We start from the raw sequence: 24323 nt of genomic DNA, 5'->3' as shown, positions 1-24323 counted from the left end.
AGTAGTTCAGAACAGAGAGTGGTCGCCCAATGTGCGTTGAACAGTGGCTGACGGGCCGGGGCAGAAGAGCCGTCATCTTCGAAAAGGTGTGAATCAATGGGACAATTAGGTGCTCCGTATCAGGAATGGAATACAAAAACAAAAATTAGCATCAGAAACGACTCTAGAGATTCTGCTCTGAGAGTATGGAGGGAAAGCAACGAATAGCTGCTGTGTCTCTGTCGCCATGCGAACGGGATAAGATACGGGACAGACAGGTTCGGCCTTGAGCTTGTTCGCAGACACAATCGCTCAGCAGCTTGCTTGGCTTATTGCAGAGAATTATTGGGTGCAGCCAAGGTAAGGTCGTTTCCGGGACTCAGAGGAAGTTGACTACAGAGCACGGGATTCGTTACTTATTATTCGTGTACTGGAATGAATGGGGCAGTCCAAGACTGGAAACCTGAGGTTGCCGCTCATCTCCACCCGACGCTGCAGGCTGCAAGCACAGAAAAAAGGGTTTATGCCCGATTCACAAGGCAGCAACTTCCAGTTCAAGCCCTTGGAAGCCAAGAGCACCCGACCCCAAAGTGCTCGTGTCAGGCCAAAGAGGCAGGCAAGCCACTTCCACTTCCTCCTCGCCTCACTCAGCACGGACCCCAGCACACACAGGAGCAGGCCAGCCTGGTCCGTCAGTTAGCTCCAGCCAGACCCATTTCTTTCCGCCGGCCCTCCGACGCCGAAAAAAGCACGCCGTGCTGCCAGTGCCAAACCAAACAGCCAGCCAACCCCATCACAAGACTTGCCATCTCTCACCCGCTCCGTCGCCTACGGACCGACCGACAGCTCTGCCAGTCCCGAATCTGCAGACCGCCGTCCGCCGCGCTGCCGAAAGACGCACCACAACCCCTCGTGCGTCTCCCTCGCGGCCAAGCAACACCCGTCCGTCTCCCACGCTTTCGTGCACCCTCCCGCGCCCATATAGCTTTAGTGAGAGGAAGTGGGCGTGGCTCTGTCCGGTAGGGGATAGCAGTGTCGCCGTTCCCTCCCGTCTCCGCGCCCTGGTGATCCATGGTCCCCCAACCCAGACCGGGAACCTTCTCGCCGAGTCCAGCAGCGCAGCCCCTCTACACTGGCACCGCCCACTCTCCCCATCCCTCTCACGCCGGTGCGCTGAGTGCGGGTGCCAGCCCAAGTACCAGCAGCCCCACTGGGTCGAGTTCCCTGACCAAGATCGCAGTCGCCCAGGTTTATCTCCTTCTGAGCACCATCAAAGAGGACAAGGACGATCCTCGCAAGTGGGAGTCACAGATCGAGTCTCTGCGAAAGGTAACGTGGCACACGCACCCTTTCCGCATCCCCCCCCCCCTCCTCCTTCGACCGAGTTTCTTTCGCGCCATTCCCACCCCCCTCTCCTTCCGGAAAGCTTGCTGACTTCTCCCCCCCGCCCCCTCTCCTGTTGCTCAGCTGCTCGATGAACACGGCATGGATGTGTTTACAAGATACTTCGCGCGACTGGTGGCCGCAAATGCCTCCCAGATCTTCCCGGGCCTCAATCGGCCGGGGCCGAATCCGGGAAATCATCATTTGCTCGTAGCCGAGATGAAGAAGCTGTCTCGGGAATTCCCCCAGGCCAGAAAAATCGCGGAGTCCATCGAGACCGGCACCGAGGATATATTCCGCGACTTTGACCTCTCCGGCTTCATGGAACACTTCCAACTAGATGCTCTCCAAAAGACAGTGCTGGCTCTGGCCTTCAAGCTCGGATCTAGGGCCGACTTGAAGACTAAAGGTGAGCTGACGCCGGACATTTCCCCGCACGCCGCCGCCTCCGCCCCGAGGCAAGTCAACAGACGTCACTAACGTGTCGTTTTCTTTCTTAGCCGATGCCATCTTATCCACCAACTTCCCGACATTTGTCAATATCCTGAGCCAAGCAAACGGAGAACATCGTGACCTAGATCCCGACTTCGTCGCCGAGCTTCTCGACCGCTTCATCCAAGTGCACCCCCCCAACTTCAACGCCGCGGCGAAGCGGGAGTTGGAACACAAGGTGCAGCAGAGATATGCCCAGTCACCCGACGCCAAACCACCCCCGGCCCAAGTGCTCTCGGCGCTCGATCTGGTGCGGATGCTCGCTGATAAGCCGCCCAACGCTCTTGCGCTCTATATCCACCGGACAGGTCCGGCGTTCACCGCGGACGAGGAGACGTGCACGAACTTCCTACAGAACCGCCCCACCAATGTCCATCTCAGCGAGGAACAAGTGTCGGTGGCATTGATGTACACGACCATCAGCCAGACACCGCGGCATAATCCTTCGGTCCTCGTCGCTTCTCTCAGGCGCATTCTCCCCGACACCTTCAGCTGGCAGGACGTGGTCTCCTGCTTCGACCACAGCGGGGCTCGGGTGACGTCGGCCCAGTTCTTGCGCCTGTACAACGCCCTGTTGCCGATAGCGCAGGAGGACGGCGACCGCTTCGACATACAGCGCTTGTGGGGTGGGGAGTGGGAGAACCCAGAAACACAGCTCTCCTTCATTTGCGCGTTTGCATCCCTCAAACCGGAACAACTGGACGCGACGACAATCCCGAGGCTGAAACCGACCTTCACGGTAGAGGAGTACGCGCAGTCGTCGCCACAGATACGAGAGACGGCAGCACATGCCGTGAAGCACCCCCTCGTCTCCGAGGCGGCCCTTTCTGCCGTCTTTAACGTCGCGCTCCACTCGATGCACGCCTCGCAGAGCATCGAAGCCAAGCGCCTCTTTCAGGACGTGGTCATCCGCAACCTGGCCATCTTCGTGGTCTCGGCATTCGGCGTCCCTAAGCCCTGGCCCAGCATGGCCGAAGATACACTAGTGTCGCTCTTCGATAACTTCTTGACAAGATCGCCCGAGGCCGACTTTGTCATGGACAGCCTTTGGCGAAGGGACAAGGAGTGGGTCAAGCAGCGGCTCATCGACGCGCACGCTCTGAAGCCTATCTGCCTGCCGCTCATTTTCGAGCACGCTGTCCGCCAGAACTGGCTCGATGAGCTCGTCTACCTGCCGATCGGCTTCGGGCTTGACCTTACCGCCCTGGCCCATGCTGAAGGCTATCTAGATCTGCAGCAGTGGGCTCGAAGGAACGCCGATAGGGCTCCCGAGATGGCCAGGGCACTGCTCCAGTTCTTGTTGATCAAGGCGAACTTTGAGCTGCAGTATCAGCGCCCTCCGGAAGGCCAACCACCCATCAAGGCGAGCACAACCTTGCAGGTTCGGACAGTCCATGCACTGCTTCAGATCCTGGAGGAGTTCTTGCCCAAGACGCCAATGCAAGAGCTGATTGTGGTTCAACGGACCTGCATCACCGTGTACCCGAGGCTCATCAACTATGGGGAGGGCTTCGACGACATCATCGACGCGAACGGGCGCGATGGGAATGCGCTCCCGCCAGCCGCCAATGCCAAGATGGAGGAGCACTACAAGAAGATGTACGGCGACGAGATACAAGTTCGCAACGTTGTCGAGATTCTGGAGCGGTACAAACGGTCCCGCGATCCCTTGGACCAGGACATCTTCGCGTGCATGATACACGGCTTGTTTGACGAGTACGCGCATTATGTCGACTACCCGCTGGAGGCCCTGGCAACGACCGCAGTTCTGTTCGGCGGCATCATATCTCACAAACTGATCTCGGATCTTCCGCTGCAGATTGGGCTGGGCATGATCCTGGAGGCCGTCCGAGACCACCATCCCGATGAGCCAATGTACAAGTTTGGGTTGCAAGCTTTGATGCAACTCTTTGGTCGCCTTCGGGAGTGGCCGGGCTTCTGCGCACAGCTCATCCAGATCCCCGGTCTCCAGGGGACCGAGGCATGGAAAAAGGCAGAGGAAGTGGTCCGCGAGCACGACGAGGAACTCGCACGCTCCCGCAACGGCGCCGGCATGGCCAATTCCGGGATCATCGGGCACGACGGCTTGACCAACGGCAACCGGGAGGACAACCTAGGATCGGAGCAGCATCCGCCGCCGTTCACCTCGGTGAATGTGGACCCGCCTCCGCCTGGTGTTGTGTACGAGGACCCTAGCGAAGAGGCCCAAGGGAAGATCCAGTTCGTGCTCAACAACCTCACCGACACCACGCTGCATTCCATGTTCAAGGAGATCCGCGACATGCTGGAAGTCAAACATCAACAGTGGTTCGCCAGCCACCTGGTCGAAGAGCGCGCGAAGATGCAGCCAAACTACCATCACGTATACCTGGAACTCGTCAAGCAGTTCGAGGATAAGGCGTTATGGGCCGAGGTGCTGCGCGAGACCTACATCAGCGTATCACGCATGCTCAACTCAGAGCTGACCATGCAGAACTCTACCGAACGGGCGCACCTTAAGAATCTCGGAGGCTGGCTTGGTCTCCTGACCCTGGCGCGAGACAAACCAATCAAACATAAGAATATCGCGTTCAAGCAGCTTCTTATCGAGGCACACGATACCAAGCGCCTCATCGTCGTCATCCCCTTCGTGTGCAAGGTGCTGATTCAGGGCGCGTCCTCAAACATCTTCAAGCCGCCTAATCCTTGGCTGATGGACATTATTCATCTCCTAATTGAACTTTACCACAATGCCGAGCTGAAGCTGAATCTCAAGTTCGAGATTGAAGTTCTCTGCAAGGGCCTCAATCTGGACCACAAAGCCATCGAACCATCCGGCGAGATCCTTAATAGGGCTCCCGTGGAGGAGTTGGGTGACATGATGGGCCCGGAAGCTCTCGAGAATTTCGAAAATCTCTCCCTCAACGGCATGCCCGGGGTTAACAATGCCCTCTCGTCACACCCGGCCTTTACCATTCCTGACCTTGGGCCGAGCCTTTCGATTCCTCAGACTGAGGTTGTCAGCGCTGCCAAGCTGCACGAGATCGTCCGGCAAGCCTTGACGCGCGCGTTACAGGACATCATTCAACCCGTCGTTGATCGCTCGGTCACGATCGCGGCGATTTCGACGCACCAGATGGTTCGGAAGGACTTCGCGACCGAGCCCGACGAGAATCGTGTGCGGACGGCGGCGATCAATATGGTCAAGTCAACAGCCGGCAGCCTGGCGCTCGTCACCTCCAAGGAGCCGTTGCGCGCAAACCTCGCCAATTACTTGCGCAACCTGTCCGCCGATCTACCCCAAGGGCTACCCGAGGGCATCATCATGCTGTGTGTTAACTCCAACCTTGAACTGGCCTCGAGCATCATCGAGAAGTGCGCTGAGGAACGTGCGATTCCGGAGATTGAAGATTTGATGGAGCCCGAGCTGGAGGCGCGGCGCCGCCACCGGCTTCAGCGGCCTTCCGAGCCCTACATCGACCACGGATTGAGCCGCTGGGCGATGACCATTCCTCACCCGTTCAAGCTGCAGCCTAGTCTCGGCGGCCTGAATGCCGAGCAGATGGCCATCTACGACGACTTTGCCCGCCAGTCAAGGGCCAATCCTGCCGCGGCGGGACCCCCGCATGGACCGTCGGCGTCGGATGCCAGGACTTTGCCCAGCGAGACTCTTGGCGATCAGTACAGCGCTGTTAGCAGTATGCCGACTCCTGCGGAGACTCCGTCAATGCCCCATCTGGGAGCGCAGCTTCAGCACTACCCGCAAGTGCACCTTGCAATGGCGAACGGCCGACAGGCTGGGCTCAATCAGATCGACTCCCGGAGCATTGCTGATAGGATCAACAAGCTACTCGAGCAGCTGACGACCACTGCGGCCAGCGCGACCGAGGAACATTTCAGCGACCTCCCGAGGTCCCACCCGGTCTTGGACATCGTCGACGCCCTGGTCCAGCTCGTCATCAAAACACAGCAGACGTCCGAGGAGTTCGTGGCTTATGCCGCAAACCAAATCTCTCAGCTCCTCTTCCGTCAGCCCGAGGGCGATCTTCTCTTGGAGACTTTAGTGCACGTTCTCGAGACTCTCCGCAAGATTGCCGGGCCCGTGATTAGCGAACAGATCCGCCAGCTCTTCCATCAGCAACCTGGGCAGTTGTTCCTCAGCCTGCCCCTCATCACAGCCCTGCTTCCCACTGACCTGCTCGACTGGAGGAACATCGATGCCGCGACAGCGGAGCTTCTGCAGCAGCGCAAGGAGGGATCGATAACCTTCCTCGAGCAGCTCATGGACCTCACGCTTCTCAACGACAGCCCGCTCGCCCTCTATGCTGATTTTGTCCGGAGCTTAGAGGAGGCGTGGTCGTGGATCACAGAGGAGCCAGACGTCCCCGGGGCAGCACGCTTCAAGTCGAAGGTGCTGGCGCCGCCGCCTGAGCTACCCGCCAATCTGTCCAAAGAGGAGCTCGATGCTATCCAGCTGGATCAGATGGATTACATTTTTGAGGAATGGATTCATCTGTGCAACAACCGCTTTGCCACCGAAAAGTCCGCCATGATTTTCGTCCAGCAGATGCATTCGCGCGGCGTCGTTAGCAACAGAGAGGATTTCCTGCTCTTCACTCGTCTGGCTCTCGACAAGTCTGTCGAGCGGTTCGAGCAGAGCATCCATTCGGACGGCGGCTTGACGGAAGCGTACCAGGCCCTTGAGGCACTGGTCAGGATGATCATGATCTTTGTCAAATCCCACCAAGACAACGAGCAGTCGGCAGGTGTGGCGTTTTTGGAGTCGGTCCTGTCCCTCAGCGTGCTGGTGCTGAACAGTCACCATGCCAAGAGGGGTGAGAGATTTAACCAGCGCGTCTTCTTCCGGTTCTACTCGCTCATCCTGCACGAGCTGGCGGATCTGGCGAGGCATCACCTATCGGAGAGCGACTATCAACAGTTCATTCTGAAGTTTGCGGCGCGTCTGTACGATCTCCGCCCCAGTCTGTACCCGGGCTTCATCTTCGGCTGGACGGAGCTCGTCGCCCATCGCAACTTCGTGCCCGTGATCCTCCGCCTCCCGGACAGAGCAGGTTGGGCACCGTTCACGAAGCTGCTCACGCAGGTCCTCTCGTATCTGGGGGACCTTCTGAAGCCATTCAGCGTTTCGCCCCTGGCCAAGGGTATCTACCACGGAGTGCTGAGGTTCTTGGCGATCCTCCATCACGATTTCCCCGAGTACATTGCCGCATCACATGTGGAGTTGTGCCAGAGCATTCCACCCCATGTGACACAGCTCATCAACTTTATCCTCACTGCCACTCCTCCCGCCTTCAACAAGGCGGCGGACCCCTTGCAGCCTGGGCTCAAGGCAGATAGGATTCCCGAGATGAGGGAAGCTCCCATGACGCTGTTTGACTCGGCCGGTGTGCTACGGGAGATCGGCCTGCTCAACATTGTGGAGCACGCGTTACAGAACGGCCCTTCGGAGGACGCCATCGCTCAGATCAACCACGCCATCAACAAAGTTGAAGCCGAGGAGACCGCTTTTGGCTTCGTCCCGATCGGGGTCAACCGTCGGGTCATCGCGGCTGTGGTTGCGCAATTCGCCCACTTCGCCGTCACCCGTGCTGGCTCTAAGAGCGACGCGCCCATCTTCGTGCCCGGGGCGTCTGATGTCAAGACGCTGCGAATGCTTGTCACCGAAGTGTCTCCCGAGGCCAGGTACTACCTTCTGTGCAGCATGGTCAATGAGCTCCGGTACCCGAACGCGTCAACCAACTACTTCAGTCACGCGCTGCTGGAACTCTTTGGTCAGGACATGTCGGACCCGGAGGAGACGGATATCCGCCAGCAAATTGTGCGCATCCTGCTTGAGAGGCTGGTTGGGTACTGGCCGCAGCCGTGGGGCCTCATGATCACGGTGCTCGAGTTGCTCAAGAATGAGAAATACCACTTCTTCGAGCTGCAGTTTATCAAGTCGACGCCAGAGGTATGTTTGTTTTGTGCACCTTCTTTTTTTATCATGATCAGAATGCTGACCGAGGATCAAATAGGTGGCCCAAAGATTTGCGGAAATCCTCCGCCCGGCTGCTTAAGAGTCTCAGACTAAACAGCACAACCGACTCTTTCGAGGATGCACAGTTTGAACACGGGAATGTGTCTGAACCTGCTTCATCTTCCATTCAACTAAATCAAAGCCAACGGGGCTTGCAAGGGAGGGGGGAAGCCCCGTTGGCCGAATTCAGCAAGGACCAGATGGTCTCTCTAGTTAGCCCATAGGGCGAAAAGGGCTGTGGGTATGACACTTCAGATTCATATGCCCATGTAGTTTATGGAACGCGTTGCTTTTTAGGCGCACGCCTAGATCAAAAAATATCACGGGATGGCGTTTGGAGGGTTTGGCCTACTTAGACATTCAAGTATGATATCTTCTTACGGTGCACGAGCAGGAACGGTGCTAGATGGTTTCTTGACGACCAATTGGCGAAGTGCAACTCTTATGGTTTGGCTGTGACGTGTGCTCTTGTGGTATCGGTTATTGGTCATGTATGTACTGTACGTGAGTCATTCAAAATAAGGTATGTCCATAGTGGATGAGAGGCTTTATCTCGTGTGAGTCGTGATGGTGCCTGCAATGGTTTGAACCTTGACTGAAGTAGTTTTTGGCATCCGAGCCATTCACGCTACCAACCCCCCTCCCCCTTTCTCCTTTATTCTTTTTTCCTCCTTGCGATTTTTCATAGCCTGGACGTCTTTTTCCGCCCTCGCATATCAGATGGCAAAGGCCTGTGCATTGCTCCCTGTACCGAGGTCCCTCATTTGGGTAGGGAGTGGGAGCTAGCACAAGTACGCAATTCATCACTAATGGAGGGGCAAGTAAGTAATGACATCAACACTCGGAGGCAATCGTTTCGGCAAGGGCGCTTGGGGCGTACCCCTATCGTTCTTTCGCCTTTTTCTTCCCTCCCTCACTATTATCAGTTAAGTCTACGAGGTTTCAGTGCTGAGTGCTGGCAACTGGCGAGAGCGACGGTGTAAATCGTAGTGAGATAACTCTGGTGTTACCCTGGGAAATAGGGAATGACGTGATGTTCACATTGGATAGAAACAGTTGACAATTACCTGCTTGTCAAAAACCTACCAATAGAGAGCCCCAGGGATGTCCACAGTATCTCTCGAGCAGCTTTAAAGGTGTAGGACTCTCATGCATGCCGAGGCACATAGAACGGACGCTGAATCTTGGCCGAGTATCATATAGAGACTTCAGGTATCTGACTTGGTGTAGCATAGCAACAAAAAGGGTAGCTTTCCCCGTATTGGCCGTATGTAAAATGGTATTACCTACGTTGACGCGTGCGCACGGAGGTGCACTTGCAAACGTTGCGTAGAAGTACGGCATGTGTTAAGGAACCTTTCAGGCGTCATGAGAGGGTACGGAGTACACTGCTCAACGGGCGCAGGGTTGAGGCATGTGCGTCAAGATCTTGCCATGAGGCAATGGAAGAGGGGGAGGGGTAGGTGTCTCGTGCGTATCGAGGGTCTTGTATGTACTGTACTGTAATCCGTAAGTAGGTAAGGTATGTGCTCCGTTATGTCCAAAATAGTATATAGTATAAAAAACTTGCGCGCCACGTATTTTCCATATTCGAGTTGCGCAGCACCGTGAACACGTCTTGTCGACAGCATGATCGAGTCAGTCGAGTGCATTACAGGAGGGCGGTGAGAGTATCGTTCCATTAGACGGCAGTGTAACATTTTTCTTCCTGCCTGCCTGCCGGACTAACGGCTGAAGCTGGAGAAGGGTCCTTGATGAAGCCCAAGCTACAGAGTCGTAGTGTAAAAGCGGCAATTCGAACAAGTCGATGGTCTGAGCGCAGATCTGCCCATGGATAGTTACCGGCCGAAAAAGAAGCAATCGAGCAAAATTCTGGACTTCTGATTGGTCAACGGCATTTTACGGGACGCGTTAACCGTATGCGCACTAGCGCGGCGGGGCGACACGGGAACACCAAAAACTTACACAGTAGGAGCGAGAACGAGTCGTATGCATCAATAGTTGCAAGCTGCGCTTTTTATTAGAGCGCGAATGTTGCCGTAGCTTGTTTGAAAATCTAGTTACGAAGCACAGGTGTCCTTTTTCCCGCCGCGAAAGAGATTGCTAGCAGTTTTGAAGGAGCAGCACTGATCTCTGCCATTTTTACACGTCCACTCCAACAACAACACCACTCCATCTGGCGCGTGGTGTTCCTGTTGACTGGGGCAACCGACAAGATGCTTTGCCAAGGGAGCTGGGCGGTGAGAGACCGGGTGGAGAAGAAGCAGCCTCGGGTCCATCGTCAAGGGGGCAAACAACGAACGGGATGTCGAGCATTTGAATCCCGAAATCCACCCTCGCGCATTCTTCGCCTCCCTTCGAGGACAGGTCATGGTGGGGGAGGTTGATGTCACCGCCTAGTCACAGCGTCACGGATCAACAGCAACCGGCCAACTAGCCCCAGCAACGACGGAGAGCGGGAAACGCTCCTTTCCGTCCTATGTCTCAGCTGGGGGAACTTGCTATGACCCCCTTTTCGCGACATCGATTGGTCGGCCTGATGAGGAGCAAAAGTCGGCGCCTGTCAGGTAAGGAAAAAAAAAAAAAATAATGTGGGTCCGTGCAGGTTGTGTAATCCGTACACTACACAGTAGGTGGGAACGACACGATGGGATGCGGGTGCAAGTTTTCTCGCATGCTGTCTCGCAGCTCGCTTCCTGCTCGTTAGTCAATCTTTGCATGGGTGCCTTGGACGTGCAGCCACACAGATCGGGCAGTTGACTGCAGAGAGTGGAGTCATACCGCTCTTTTGGTCCAGAGCCCCTGCCCTCCTTGTCAGAGGTGCATGATTTCTGGTTGGTTCCCGCCGCACCCATCTTCGAGCCTTGGCAGCCTAGCCTCTGCGCATCGAAGCAGTCGCCCCTTCCATCATCCCAAACAATTCCGGCCTACCCACCCCCCCAAACGGCAAGCGTCGAAAAAAGTTACCTGGGCCCTCCCTCTGGGCCCTCCCTCCGTCCCCCCCTCCATTTCCGAACCCTCCGTCTCACTATTGGTTTTCTCCCCTCGTCCCCTGCGTGAACCGTTTCTCCCATCATTTTCCATTGACTTGTTTGCCTTCTCGGGTTCTCCTGTGGATAAGGGTTTCTGTTCGGCTGGACTTGTTGTGGTGGCTTCACTGTCGGAGACGTGCGTGCGTGTGTGCATTGGTGTTTGTCGCTGCTTTAGACAAGTGCTTTCTGGCGATCCAACATCCGTTTGTTGGAGACCAGCGCCAGCGCATAGCATACCCGAGAATCTCCCAGGCTTGTCGCGGCCTGCCAATCTGTCGCATCTTGAGTTCTCTGTTGCTTTTTGCGTCCCTGAGCAATCATGCGGCCGTATAATACCCGTCACAAGACGCTGTCGCTGCACTCGCTGGGCATCCATGTGCCCGGGTCCAACGCGAGCCGCGCACCGACGAACCGACCCTCATCCAACGGTGCCTCACCCGTCTCGATGGCTTCGCCTGCATCACCTTCAAAAGAGAGCCAACCTCCACCAAAGAGGTTAAAGCGCGCCTACAGCGAATCCTCAGACGATGCCCCCTCACTGGAGCACATGCGCAAGAAGCGCGACGACGCGGCCAATCTCGAGAACACACCGCCGCCGTCACCGCCCGCCGAGCGCCCTTCGATCGAAACTGACGGGGACGAGAACGCGGCGACAAAACAAATTGATATGGAGGGAATCAACGATGAAATCGTCGAAGCGGTCATCGTTCAGCTGCAAGATTCGGGGAACCGGCCCCATCTGGTGAAGGAGCTCGCAGCGGTCTTGATTCAGCGTCTCAAGATCGTCCAACAGTCAGTATCCCTGCCGAACCCGGCGCTAACCTCGAGGAACATCGTCAGCTGACGCGCTCTGCTTCTCCATACAGATCTGCGAACCCGTGCGCCATCATCTCTTCGCGGCTTGCGTCCTACCTCAAGCGACCGGGCTGGTCCGCGCTCTCACCATGTCCGCTGGGCAAGGAACTCGAATCAGCCCACCCGCGCCGCACCTACTTCTACCTGACGACTTGCCCACGCCAGCCGCTGCCGGAGCCCGCGCAGTCATCGGCGCTGAGCCAGCTCGCGCACAACCGCAGCATCGTCTCGCCAAGCCCGTCGAGCGCGCCGTCCGTATCGGCGGATGAATCCGACACGGAAAGGCGGCGTGAGCTCAGCCCGAGCCCGGAGGTTGACCTTTCAAGTCCGGAGTTTGACGACATGGATGACGACTTCGCCATGCCCAGCACCCCCATCGGCTCCTACCCCATGCACGGCTTCTACATGCCGCCCCGCCCCATACACAGCGGCTCCGGCCGCCACGGGCGCGCGGGGTCACCTCCGCTGGAGAAGGACGAGAAGGAATTCACGCAGACGGCCGATGGCCTACAGAAGAGGAAACTCAACGGCGACCTGGCGCCGTCGAGCAACGCGCCGCCCGTCGAGCAGCAGACGGCGAGCTTATTGGATCTCGAGAGAGACGAGAGCTCCCTGTTTGCCGTCATGAGCGGCCTGCCGCCCTCGTTTGTCTCCAGCCCCGCCATCCGGCCATCCACCATGTCCCTCGGCCTTGGGAGAAAGGACAGCGACGTGGACGGCTGGGCCAAGCTTGATGGCATGCTGGAGTGGGACCGCAGCCCCGAAAACATTGAACTCGAGGAGCTGGATGGGCTATTGGACGACTACTGAGCCGTCGGGGTCGGTCAATTCTCACCTGCCGTCCCCCCGCGAAGCGTGTGTGTGGTCGTCGGCCCTGGCTGATGATGCTACGCCATGTACGATGACGAAAGCTGGGCGGGTGGTTCCGCCAGCTTACGATGTTTATTTTTATTTTTTTCTTTCCGTGACGATTTAATACGTTTGCCGCTCATGTTTGTCATCTCTCTGAGACAAGGGGGTCTGTTTTAAAAAAAGATTTCATCGAAGCCAGGTCTTCCCATAGACGAGGCTAGGTTCACGGCGTTCATGACTTAGCTGATGTGGGTTGCGATTGGCGTTACGGAGGGTGAAAGGGAATCAGCGGGCGGTGGCGGCATCCTGTTGTTGATTTATGGTATGGCTTTCCGTCCCTGTTTCTCATCTGTTCTATTTTCCCATTTCTCTCCCCTTGTTTGCTGTTTTGGTAGAAGAAGAAGAAACATGGAACGGGGGCTTAGGGTGCTATGGGGGTGAATCCCCGGGCCGGAAAGGGGAAAAAAGAAAAGTAAATAAAAGTTGGGAGAAACGAGATTGGGCGAGGGGAAAAAGACTGATGCAGGGCTGGTCGGAACCAGGCAGGGTCGACGAAATTCGACCTGCACTTGTATCATCACATCCACCCCAATCCGCGACGGGCACGCACCTGTCATGGCTGGTCAGGGGATGCCTACACGCTTGGGCTTTGAGCGTTATGGCTCGGGGTTAGCACGATGTTGGACGGATCGATAGCAGGCCAGTTTGTTTTGGACACGTCCGGTGAAAGGAGCGTCGGCCAAGGAGTTACGAGATGGGTTAACCGGTGGTGCCCAAAAAAAAAAAATACATCAATCTCCCATCTTAAAAGCAGACACAAATATCCATAGCCCCAACGTGAAGATGCTGGTGTCTCGAAAACCCCCAAGAAGACAACAACAATACTAGGCATAGTAGGTGCTCGAAAGAGTACTTGACACATGGGATCTCTCGGGTAGCGATAATTGTGTCCATACAGAGCCGGAGTTCAATCCGTCTAGGAGGTCTCGTACAGATGTTAAGATTTAAAACCCAGCGTTACAGTGTACAATACAATATGCTTACATATCACGGTAGACGATCCGGGTTCGGCCGGCCACCATAACATCTCTACGCTTTCTGTCCAGCGCCGTTGCCTCCCTGGCTGTTAAGCCTCAGCTCGATCAGCAATGTCGTCCCCCACTGGAACCACAGAGGCCGGTCCAGCTCGACAATCTCCAGGCCCGGGATCGTCTCGGCGGCGTCCCGCACGAGCTTCTCGATGTCCCTGTTCCACCAGCATCCAAACTTGCGGAAGTGCTTGGGGGCCGACTTGTCCAGCCGCCTGTTGATCCAGTCGTAGACGCCCCGGCCGTGCTCCAGCAGGATGATGCGCCCCGTGTCGGGCTGCAGCTTGGCGGCCATGTTGGCGAGCAGCCTGGCCGGGTCCGCCACGCTGCACAGCCCAAACGTCTGGATGATGGTGTCGTACTTTGCCGGGGGCACGGCCGCCGGCGCGGTGCCCCTCCCGCCCGCCGGCGGGTTCGGCGGCGGGGGCAGCCCGCGCACCGCGTCCCCGAGCACCAGCCGCACGCGCCCGTCCAGCGCCTCCACCACGGGGACGCCCTCGTCGCCCACCCCGGCGGATGCGTCCAGCCGCGGCATCTCCTCGAGCCGCCGCCGCCTCATCAGCCTCGACAGGCCGGGCACCGCCTCGCGGATCCGGTCCCGCGCGACGCTCATCATGTCGGCGCTGACGTCGACGCCCGTGTAGCTGAGGACCTCGCCGTCGAGGCTGCCGAGCTCGCCGGCGCGCTCGCGCTCGCGCTGCTCCCGGAGCGTGGGCCCGCCGAGGCGGTGGCGGTCGAGCAGGCGGACGACGCGCTCGCGCTCGCGGGCGGCGCGGGCCTCGGGCTCGTCCTGGGACAGCGACGCCACCTCGCTCCAGTCGTAGTGCGCCAGGTTGCGGCCCGTGCCGACGGCCACCTCGAGCACGTGCCCGCGCGCCCGCAGCGCGAGCGCCCGCCGCAGCTTCGTGATGCCCATCAGCCACTCGGGCGTGTTGAGCGACCGGTCAAAGTCCCGGGCCGAGGCCGCCGCCGCGGCCGGGTTGCTCGTGTCGAGGGTCGAGGGGAGGCCGGTCGGCGCGGGGAGGTGGGCGTCGTAGCAGCAGGAGGAGGAGGGGGAGGAGGAGGAAGAAGGGGAAGGGGAAGGGGAAGGGGGGAGAGGGACCTTGTCATCGCCGTCGTCTTTGAGGGCGGTGGTGATGACGACGGAGATGTAGAAGCTCATGCCGAGGGCCATGAGGCCGATGAAGAAGAGAGGCCATCTCCTTTGGTTGACGAGGGTGGCGAGGGATTCGGCTTTTGGCTCGTCGCGAGAAGAGCGCTGGGGGGAAGAGGGAGGGGTTTGAGGTCCTGGTTGCGGTGGTCGTTGGACTCGCAGGGTGATGGCTTGCTGGCGCTGGATGGCTCGTCTTGAGGCGGCGAGCCGGGCCGATAGTGTGAAAGCGCGAGCGGACGAGGTGAGCTGAAGGCAGATCGGGCGGCTAGCGAGTGCCCTCTGCGACAACCCCCGAATGCGGAGGGCCATGGTGAACCTCCCCTCTCCGTATTAATTAACACTTCGGGCTTTGTCTTGTCTTCAAAAATGATGCAGGGATACTGCTGCCCCTTTCAACAGCCCTCCCCCCAATGCCAGCTGCTTTCTTGTTACCGTGGCAGCTGTGAAGATACTCTGTGGTCCTTGAGATTCACTGCGAGAAGTGAACTGAAAGCGAAGCTGCGCTGCGAGTTTTCGGCAAATCAGAGCCAGGAATCACTAAGCTTGGCAGTCACCGGGGGGTACGGATTATGGTTCCTGACCCACTCTCCACTCCCCGTACTTCGTACTTACCTTGGAATTCGTATGTAGTAATCCGTACTTGACACTTGACGCTTCTGTGTCGTTGAAGTTAGAGGGGGAAACTAAGGGCAAAAGAAATCGAACAATGCAATAGATGATGAACAATCAACCACGGCTAGTTCAAGTCTCAGAACTGGCAATATGATAGTTGCACCACCAGTAATGGCTTCCTTTCCAAAAGACACGGGGGTCCTTCTTCGCCTGGAGAGGTCGCAGCTTGCCTGCCCCCACAATTGCCTGCCGCTGTCTGCCTGGGCTGACATGCAGGGATGCCTTCCTCTCCAACATCTCGGATCATACCTTCTCTTGCAACTTCGGGCAAGTTGAGCCTTCAAGTTCACTTTGACACACTCCGGCTCTCAATTGAGCCCCACTCCCCACTGCAGATTACGGCAGGACCCGTCAAAGATGGCAACGCAACAAGATTTACAGGAGCTCCTCCGCCTAATTACAGTCGGGCGCAAGACACCCATGATGCAAGCCATGGCGCAGATCAAGGCTCTTCAAGCCGTCGACCTGCGAAGGTAAGCATTCGATGATCGCTTCGGTGCGAAGTGGTCGGCAGAACAAAACCGGGACGCGGCGCAGACAGAACTTTTCTGTAGTTTTTAAACTCTTTTTCTGTGGGATGCCCCAGCTCATGCCGCCACAGCATCAAGCAGATCGCCGAAGCGCCTCTCGAGACAGTGCAGTCGGCGCTCAAGGACGAGAGGGGGGCCAGAGCACTGCATAATGCCTGCAAAGCGGCAGTCAAGCAAGGCTCGTCCGCAGCAAAAAAGCGTGGTGCCACGGACTCGGCAGCGGCTCAAGCAAAGCGGACCAAGACCGACCTGTTCATGACGGGGCCCGTGGAGATGACGCCGCAGGAGCTGGAGAAATCGCTCGAGTTACCCTTGTGCACCGACGAAGAGCGTATCTCAAGGACGGTGATTGAGACAAACAGAGCACCATTGGTTCTCGCGTTTGCAGTCGAGCTCCTGCGGCACACTATGCCCGAGCAGCCGCTGTCGAGCCGGCTCAGCTTGGGACAAGCAGTCGTCAGTGCCAACTCAAGATCCAAGGCTGTCAGTATTGGCCTGGAGAAGGGGCCGAGTGCAGACGAAGAAGGCTGGGGCGAAGGGCAGCCGCGGGTCAAGGTCATGGGCAGGGAGATTGCGGTCCTCAAGAGGGGAGGCTACGAATGGAAGGGGGAGGAGAAGGTAGGCGAGCAAGAGGCGCGGACTGCGGAAGCCCGCCGTTCTGTCCCGGAGACTCGGGCCAGGACCGAAACCACAGCCTCAGCGACCGCCACCATCGAGCCGACGTCTAAATCCACCTGGGCCGTCAGCGAGCCCATCACCCTTAAGGATTCCACCTTCGTCGCGCGCGCCGCTCACATCAGCGACCCGTCGCAGCGCGGCATCCTCGTTCAGTCCCTTCTCAGCGATAACCCTCACCTCAAGACGGCGAGCCACAACGCCTGGGCCTACCGCATCCGTCCGGCTTCCGAAGCACCCTCCAACGCGCGCGTCCGCGAGGACTCCTTCGACGACGGCGAGACAGGCTGCGGCGATCTCATACTGCGCGTCATGCGCGAGGCCGGTGCTGTCGACACCCTCGTCGTGCTGACGCGCTGGTTCGGCGGCACGCTGCTGGGCCCGGACAGGTGGCGGCTGATGCGCAACTGCGTGTCCGCCGCGCTGGCTGAGCGGCTACGCAAGACGGGCGTCGAGGTCACGCTCGGCGGCGAGGCGCTCTGGGGCCTGGACCTGGAGGCGATGAGGTCCAAGAAGACCACACTCGTGGGCGGTCACGGGAGCGGTTCCAAGATGCAGGCCGTCACCGGGGTGGTGGGGATGCAGATTCACCGGCCAGAACAGGCGAGGGCCTATCTGTTAAGGAGCTTCGGAAGCGCAGCGGAGGAAACAGAGGGCGATGGCACTGCTGCCAATACTACGGGGAAGAGCACCAAGAAACCCAAGACGCAGCGGGAATTGGAGGCCGAGAAGGAAGAGAACCTGGGATTGCTGCTCGGGGCGCTGAGGATCGTCTTTGACAGCTGGGCTGATCATCTCGGCCCGGCTGAGCTGGACAGGCGGGCGTGGGGCTGGTAAGTCGGAACTGACACTCTCACTTGCTATCTTGCAGCTGCGTTGGCGGTCGTTGCGCCCTCTCAAACTTCTCGTCTTGCCTCCCCAACCACTCCGGGCTTAACTACCCCAATAAGGAACGGAACCGACGGAACCGACTGACTTCGTTCACAGGTACATTGCGGTGAGACCCGATGTGGAGAGTGGACAGGCTGGTTGGGGCGCAAAAGGAAAGATCAAGCTGAGCGACGTGTTGAAGTTGAGGAGGCCGGAAAAGTGAGAGCTTCCATTCAATCCATATCTGTCCGCACACAGCTGCAGTCTCGAACGAGTTGGGAAAGATGGCCGCACCGCGGCGACCTGGGCGGTGGGTCTTAGCTGCAGCGTCAATGCAGTGCAACCCGCACGCCGGCGGCCAGACGCGTTGCCCTGGACAACCGACCGCGCTGCCTCGCTCAGCACCAAGGAACGTCAACAATCCGGCTCCCAGCTCTGCGTGACCAGCTCAGCAGTGCCACAAAACTTTCCACAATCCACCTGGAACTGCCCACCTTCACTTTTTGGCCTGCATTTATTTGTTCTTTGCAGCTGCTATAATTTCAGGCAATACCAGAGCGACTTTTTGCCTGCTGAGAGGGCGGGTTTCTGTGTTTGCCCAACCCTGTTTGCGGCCGCGGGAAGTAATTAGGTCATTCGGCTCCGCTCCGCGCGCCCCCTCCGTCAGGCGCAATGCCGGCTACTGTCTCCGACGCACCGGCCGTCGCCCTTTCCTGTACGTATGAAGCGAACGAGAAGTCGTGGCCGGATACGGCTTGGAGTCCAAGTCTTCATAATACCGGAACAGAGATCGACTTGATTCTGACATGATGACACGCAGTCGCAAACAACTTCTGGGGAAAGGACGATGCCGGTGTTCCACCACTCCTCGAGCGCATGCACAATGCGAAGCAAACATGCGACGAGCTTCGCGCATTCTACAGCGGTGAGCACGAGCCTTGGCCTGACGCAGCGGAGCGTTACATTGCCATACCTGGCGCATCGCTGACAGCAGCAACCATGGAAAAGCACGCGCATCCATCGAGGACGAATATGCGCGGAAACTCATGTCGCTGTCGCGAAAAGCGCTGGGCTCGCAAGAGATGGGCACCCTGAAGCAGTCGCTCGATGTCGTCCGCGGCGAGGTCGAGTCCATGGCCAAGCAGCACCAGAGCGTGGCGGCCCAGATGAAGAGCGAGCTGGAAGAACCCCTCGCAGCGTTTACGGGCGCCATGAAGGAGCGGCGCAAGATTGTGCAGAACACGGTGGAGAAGCTGCTCAAGGTCAAGGTGCAGCAGACTCAGCTGGTCAACAAAGTGGGTGACCTCCGATTACGGTGGTGCCACAAAAAGGTGTTGCTGACGGAGGCAGACGCGCGACCGCTATGAACAGGAATGTCTCAAAATCAAGGGCTACCTCGCCCAAGGCCACATGGTCATGGGTCAGGAAGAGCGCAAGAACAAGGCCAAGCTGGAGAAGACGCAGATCAGCTTGGCGACATCCAATGCGGAGTACGAGGCCGCCGTCAAGGCTCTGGAGGAAACAACCGCCCGCTGGAATAGGGAATGGAAGGCGGCCGCCGACAAGTTCCAGGACCTTGAGGAGGAGCGCCTCGACTTTACCAAGAGCAGTCTGTGGACCTTTGCCAACATCGCCTCGACCGTTTGCGTGAGCGACGATGCGTCGTGCGAGAAGATCCGGCTATCCCTCGAGAAGATGGAGGTTGAGAAGGACATTTATACCTTCATCAAGGAAAAAGGGACCGGTCAAGAGATTCCCGATCCTCCCAAGTACATCAACTTCTGCCGTGGCGATGTCGACTCGCAATCGGACGCCTCCGAAGACGAGAACTACTCGGTCGCGCAGTTTCCGAGGAGCATCAATCCGGCGTTCCGCTCATCTTCCCCCCAGCCGTCCACATTCGAGTCCCATCACGACCCCAACTCGGCGCTGGCCAGAGATCTGAAGCACAGTGATGCCACGACACCAAAGGGCCGAGAGGTTTCCGTGACTTCCCAAAGGGTCCCGATCATTCCCACTCAGCAACAGCAACAACAACCACAGCAGCAGCAGCAGAAACAGGACAATCAGCGGGCAAAGAGCCAGCCACCAAGGGGTTACCACCCTCCTCAGGCCAGTAGCTTGGAATATGACCCCAATGACTTTGCTCCCGTCCCCCACGACCCATACCCGATGGACGGCATGACTATGCTTTGCAGGCCCACCGGTTCGGACCTGAGCACCGCACCGTCGACATCTTCTGCGCGCCCCTCTAGCAGAGACTCGCACAGCGAGACGTCGTTCTCGAGTCAAGAGCCACCAGTTCCCGCCTCGCCTGTCAAGCAAGAGCAGCCACAGCAACAACAGCAGCAGCCACAACAGCAGCAGCAGCAGCAGCAACAACAACAGCAACAGCAACAGCCTTCTCCCTCGGCCTCTCCCGACAAGAAGGTTCTGAAAAAGAAGAGTGGCTTTTTCCAAAATCACAGCCCCTTCCGGCGGAAGAGCACAAAGGAGGTAGCGCAGTCGAACCGGAACACTTGGCATCCCTCGAATGGCCACAGCCGTCCCCAGCTTGCTGCCGCTCCCAAGGAGAGCAACGATCAGATCATTGCGCCGGAGCGGAGCATGAGCCCGGATCCGATTGCCGCAAATGCGAGCCTCGCGCTAAACGTTGGGCAGAACGTATTCGCCGTCGAGACCCCTGACCGCCAAAAGCAGGTAACCGGGCCGGCCACTCCAGAGGATGACCCCATTGCACTGGCGCTGGCCGAGCTCAAAGGCATCAAGACCGGCAAGACCCCAGGCTCGAGGGTGTCGGCAGACCACTATCACGGCATCGCGACGCCCGGGCCTGGTGCCAGCCCATCGCGGACCATACCAGGAGACAGCAACAGTAGCAACAACAGCGTCGTGGCGGCCGCGATGCGTGGCACCCCGCCGCCGTCCTACGATCAGCAAGTCCAAGTCCAGCGTCTCGGGGTCCCCCCACCAGCAGTTACCTCGAAGGCAATGAAGGAAGCCTCACAGAAGTTCCAGCAACAGACCCGCAGCCTCTTCACCCAGACCGACCGTCCTGGTTCTGGTGGAGGCTACGGCAGCCGGCCAGGCACCCGAGGCGGTGGCAGCGACGTGCCGCGCGCCATCTCGCCCGCCCCGCAGCAGCGGAGCGTCTCCCCGCGCCCGACCTCGCGCGCAAGCCCACACTATGGCTCTTCCCACCAGCAGCAGTACCGCTCAGCGTCACCGAGTCCGTATGCTGGAAGCCAGCACCGCTCGGTGTCGCCGGCTCCCTACGCCGGCAGCCAGCGGGGCTCGATGTCCAACTCCTACTACGGCAGCGGCAGCAGCAGCGGCAATAACCAGCACCGTGGCTCCGTCAGCGCTGCCTCGCCCAACGACATGGCGCGCTCGGTGAGCCCGGCCCCCTACAGCCCGCGGGGCTCGGCGGCAAGCCCGTCTCCGTTCAGCAGCAGCGTCGGTGCTAGGGGCTCGGCGGCCAGCCCCGCTCCGTTCAGCCCGCGCAGCTCGATGCAGGACCACAACGTCGGCCGGCCGGGTAGCAGCATGAGTATGGGACGGGGACCGACCGGCGGCGGCGGCGGCGGTGGTGACTCGATGGCGGTGCAACTCGCGCCCGTGTCGCCCGGGGGCGGCGGGGGTGGACTTTATCAGGACGACGGGGGCAGCGGGTACGGAACCGGGTCGATGCGGGGCCGGCATGCCCGGTCGAACACGGCGACCAGCATGAGCATGCGCGGCGGCGCGGGTGCTAATGCCGGCGCCATGGGCCTGTACGAGGGCGCCGGCCCCGTGCAGGCTGGCTCGAGGATGAGGAGCAGGAGCGTCGCGGCGGATCCGAATCGGTATACCAGGGACGGGAGGCCGATCTTGCACTTTGGTAAGTCCATCATCCCCTTCTTTTTATTTTTTTCTCTCTCTCTCTCCCGCCGCATTCTCTGGTTTGAATTTTGGTCTATATATTGAATTGAGATGGCATGCTAACCTTTGTTGTGATGAATAGCCCGCGCGTTGTACATGTATCAGGCGGCGATACCCGAGGAGCTCGGGTTCGCGAAAGGCGACATCCTGGCCATCCTGCGGCACCAGGACGACGGCTGGTGGGAGGCTACGGTGCAGGGCGGATCCGGACAGGTCGGGCTGGTCCCGAGCAACTACCTGCAGCCTTGCTGAGACTAGTTAGTCTAACTCGGGGGGAAGCTGCCTGAGCTGAGCTCTGCTTGCTTGGGTTGGTGCCTTTTAAGGAGATGAGGGCGTGGTGAGAGGAGGACGGTGTTGAAGTTCGCTCAAGTTTGTTGCCGGCTGGAGCATTCAGCTGGGAGTTCTGGCTGTCGTTGTTTTTCTTGTGGATGATGATGATGTAGGGGTGGTTCAGGGGGGCGCATCTTTTTTATTCTTCCGCCGGGACGATGTGAGATGATATCTTGTACCGATGGTGTTTTTTTTTTTCATTATCGCTGTTTATCGTTTTATGACGGGGTTGTCTAGCCTGTTTGAGTAGTCGTTGAACCATTCTCATACCTCTTCTGTTCTTTACTTTAACAGGATTTCATCTCAATTCAAGGTGTAAGCGTCGATTGCTAGCTATTTCGCACTGCTGCAATGTGCCAAGACATGCTTGACATCAGGCACTTGCAGCGAGCTGCACGCCCCACAGCAAGCTCTCATCCCATCATTCTTCATGAACACTGGGACCAAAAGCAACTTTCACGTGCATGGCATTCTTGGGGCTGCTTTGTTTCCAAGGTTGGTTTCTTGGGTTGCAGCTTCAACACAGAATAATATACTCGCCAATGTACTCGCCAATGTGAGGTTGTTCTCACAAAACAGTGATGGTAAGAGGAAAAAACACACTGCAGATCAATTCCTCTTATCTTGATTTCCGCTGACGACAACGGAATCTCACCAGGCGCCGTCGCTTGCCCAAGCCAGGCGAACCCTCGTTGCCGTCATCGATGTTGCGACACGCCGCGTCAACCGTTTTACCGCCGACGTCGTCTCCTCTCGCCTGTTGCAGCAGACGGTGATAGCAACCACGCTGCTCGCCATTGCGGGAGTCCTGCTCTACATCCCGGCGGCACTTGGCTATCTGTTCCTGTACTACAAGTATCTTCCGGAGCTGGTGACCACGGTGCCGGTGCATTTACAATATGGGTGCGACCGTCCCCTCCCGGCGCTGCGCATGCGCCTGCATCTCGCCCTGCGTATCGCCCTGCATACATGATCGCTAAGACAAAAACGCAGAGTCGGCCCTAACCCCTTCGGCATCGCCTCGCTCGAGGGCATCGCAAACCGCCAACCCTATGACATCACCGTCTCACTCTCCCTCCCGCGCTCCCCGGCGAACCTTGACCGCGGCAACTTCATGATCGCCCTGCACCTCCTCTCCCCGGTTCCGACCGCCGACTCCACCAAACCACAGACCAGCAGTGGCCTGACGCTCCCCTACCTCCCGCCCGCCAATCCGAGGCCAGACGCGTCCTCCTCCTCGTCCTCGTCCTCGTCCTCGTCCTGGCACTCCCTCGACACCCTCCTCCAGCCGACCCGCCTCGACCTCCCCTCCTTCCTCGCCTCCCACACCATCGTGCACACGACCACCCGCCCGGCCCTCATTCCCTACGTCGACCCGCTCGCCTCGCAAGCGACCCGGATCCTCTTGCTCTTCTACCACATGCTCTCCCCACGCGCCGCCGCCACCGTGCACCTCGACGTCCCCATGGCCGAGGGCCTGTCCTTCCCCTCCCGGCGCCGCCGCCCCGACAGCGCCGCCCCGCCGTTGCCGGAGAGCCTGCTGCTGGAGGTCCAGGCCGGCCAGGGGATCCAGGTGTACGACGCCCGCGTGACGCTCGTGGCGAGGCTGAAGGGCCTGCGCGGGCTCATGTACCGGTGGAAGGTCACCGCCTTCGTCGTGATTACGGGGGCGTTTTGGGCGGGGAGCATGGCGATGCTGGCATGCGTGTTTGTTATCGTGGGGGTCAAACTGGGGGACGGATGGGAAGGAGGAGGGGTCAAGGACTCCGCGCATGATTCCGAGCAGCAGGCGAGTGACGATGAAGGCGGGAAGGGCGGCGGCCGGCGCTACACGAAGGGAGAGAGGGCTGAGGATGGGGAGAGGAGATCCAAGGCTGGGATCTCGCCTTCTTCTGCCTCTGACAGAGGCGAGGTGGCTGAGAAGTCGGTCAAGAAAGAGGAAGGGAGTGATGAAGGGGACGCGATGGCGAGAGTGCCTCAGTTCGAGACGGGACACAGCACCGAAGCCGATGATGAAGCTGAATCTGAGCCTGGGAAGCCGAAGAAAGGGAAAGGCAAGGAGAAGGAGGTGAAGGAGGTGAAGGTGGAGGAGGTAGGGGCCGAGTCGGAGGACTCGGGTATCGGTACCAGCTACAGCGGTCAAGCGAGCAAGGAGGGCATCAGGAGGAGGAACACCCCCGCTTGACAGGGCAATCAATTGGTCCTCCCCAAGTGAAAGAAAAACTAACTAATAATAATACAAGTCCTTGGTGTTTTGGCGCCTCTCCTCTCTTACTTGGAGACGACTAAGATACCTTTACGGTAACTACATGAGCCGCGTTTACAGTGGCGGCTACAGTTTTGGTATTAACTAATATATAGATCTGCTTTCCTCCATCCGCAGCCCTTCTACCATGGCGCTTGGTTGCCAGCCTTAGTTATTTGTCGGACAATTAAGTCAATCAAGTCACTGTTGTGATGAACAAATCATTAATT

General features: G+C 58.4%; 6 protein-coding genes across 6 annotated transcripts; 5 read left to right on the top strand and 1 right to left on the bottom strand.

The window, feature by feature from the left end:
- Positions 1-646: 646 nt before the first annotated feature.
- On the top strand, positions 647-8420 carry MYCTH_2306855 (uncharacterized protein). Its single transcript, XM_003664199.1, has 4 exons — positions 647-1308; positions 1447-1771; positions 1863-7804; positions 7869-8420. The coding sequence occupies exons 1-4, from the start codon at positions 1051-1053 to the stop codon at positions 7908-7910; spliced, it is 6567 nt and encodes a 2188-aa protein (XP_003664247.1). The 5' UTR covers positions 647-1050; the 3' UTR covers positions 7911-8420.
- A 2664-nt stretch (positions 8421-11084) lies between these two features.
- On the top strand, positions 11085-12748 carry MYCTH_2306853 (uncharacterized protein). The gene is made up of 2 exons (XM_003664198.1): positions 11085-11694; positions 11769-12748. The coding sequence occupies exons 1-2, from the start codon at positions 11222-11224 to the stop codon at positions 12565-12567; spliced, it is 1272 nt and encodes a 423-aa protein (XP_003664246.1). The 5' UTR covers positions 11085-11221; the 3' UTR covers positions 12568-12748.
- A 712-nt stretch (positions 12749-13460) lies between these two features.
- MYCTH_2306852 (uncharacterized protein) lies at positions 13461-15311 on the bottom strand. Its single transcript, XM_003664197.1, has 2 exons — positions 13654-15311; positions 13461-13594 (listed from the first exon to the last, which is right to left on the bottom strand). Exon 1 carries the CDS (start codon positions 15157-15159, stop codon positions 13699-13701), a length of 1461 nt encoding a protein of 486 aa, XP_003664245.1. The 5' UTR covers positions 15160-15311; the 3' UTR covers positions 13461-13594; positions 13654-13698.
- A 568-nt stretch (positions 15312-15879) lies between these two features.
- On the top strand, positions 15880-17820 carry MYCTH_94937 (uncharacterized protein; the record flags this gene model as incomplete). The annotated part of the gene is made up of 4 exons (XM_003664196.1): positions 15880-15995; positions 16109-16535; positions 16596-17560; positions 17715-17820. The coding sequence occupies 4 exons, from the start codon at positions 15880-15882 to the stop codon at positions 17818-17820; spliced, it is 1614 nt and encodes a 537-aa protein (XP_003664244.1).
- Positions 17821-18045: 225 nt separating this feature from the next.
- MYCTH_2306850 (uncharacterized protein) lies at positions 18046-22023 on the top strand. Its single transcript, XM_003664195.1, has 5 exons — positions 18046-18312; positions 18418-18522; positions 18606-18892; positions 18948-21477; positions 21601-22023. The coding sequence occupies exons 1-5, from the start codon at positions 18270-18272 to the stop codon at positions 21768-21770; spliced, it is 3135 nt and encodes a 1044-aa protein (XP_003664243.1). The 5' UTR covers positions 18046-18269; the 3' UTR covers positions 21771-22023.
- Positions 22024-22437: 414 nt separating this feature from the next.
- MYCTH_2306847 (uncharacterized protein) lies at positions 22438-24164 on the top strand. The gene is made up of 2 exons (XM_003664194.1): positions 22438-22751; positions 22842-24164. The coding sequence occupies exon 2, from the start codon at positions 22963-22965 to the stop codon at positions 24031-24033; it is 1071 nt and encodes a 356-aa protein (XP_003664242.1). The 5' UTR covers positions 22438-22751; positions 22842-22962; the 3' UTR covers positions 24034-24164.
- The last annotated feature ends 159 nt before the right edge of the window (positions 24165-24323 follow it).

The sequence above is a fragment of the Thermothelomyces thermophilus genome, chromosome 4, assembly GCF_000226095.1.
Source record: "Thermothelomyces thermophilus ATCC 42464 chromosome 4, complete sequence".
Lineage (NCBI taxonomy): Eukaryota > Fungi > Ascomycota > Sordariomycetes > Sordariales > Chaetomiaceae > Thermothelomyces > Thermothelomyces thermophilus.
The sequence above is the reverse complement of the archived record's forward strand: the minus strand, read 5'-3'. Positions and strand labels throughout refer to the sequence as shown.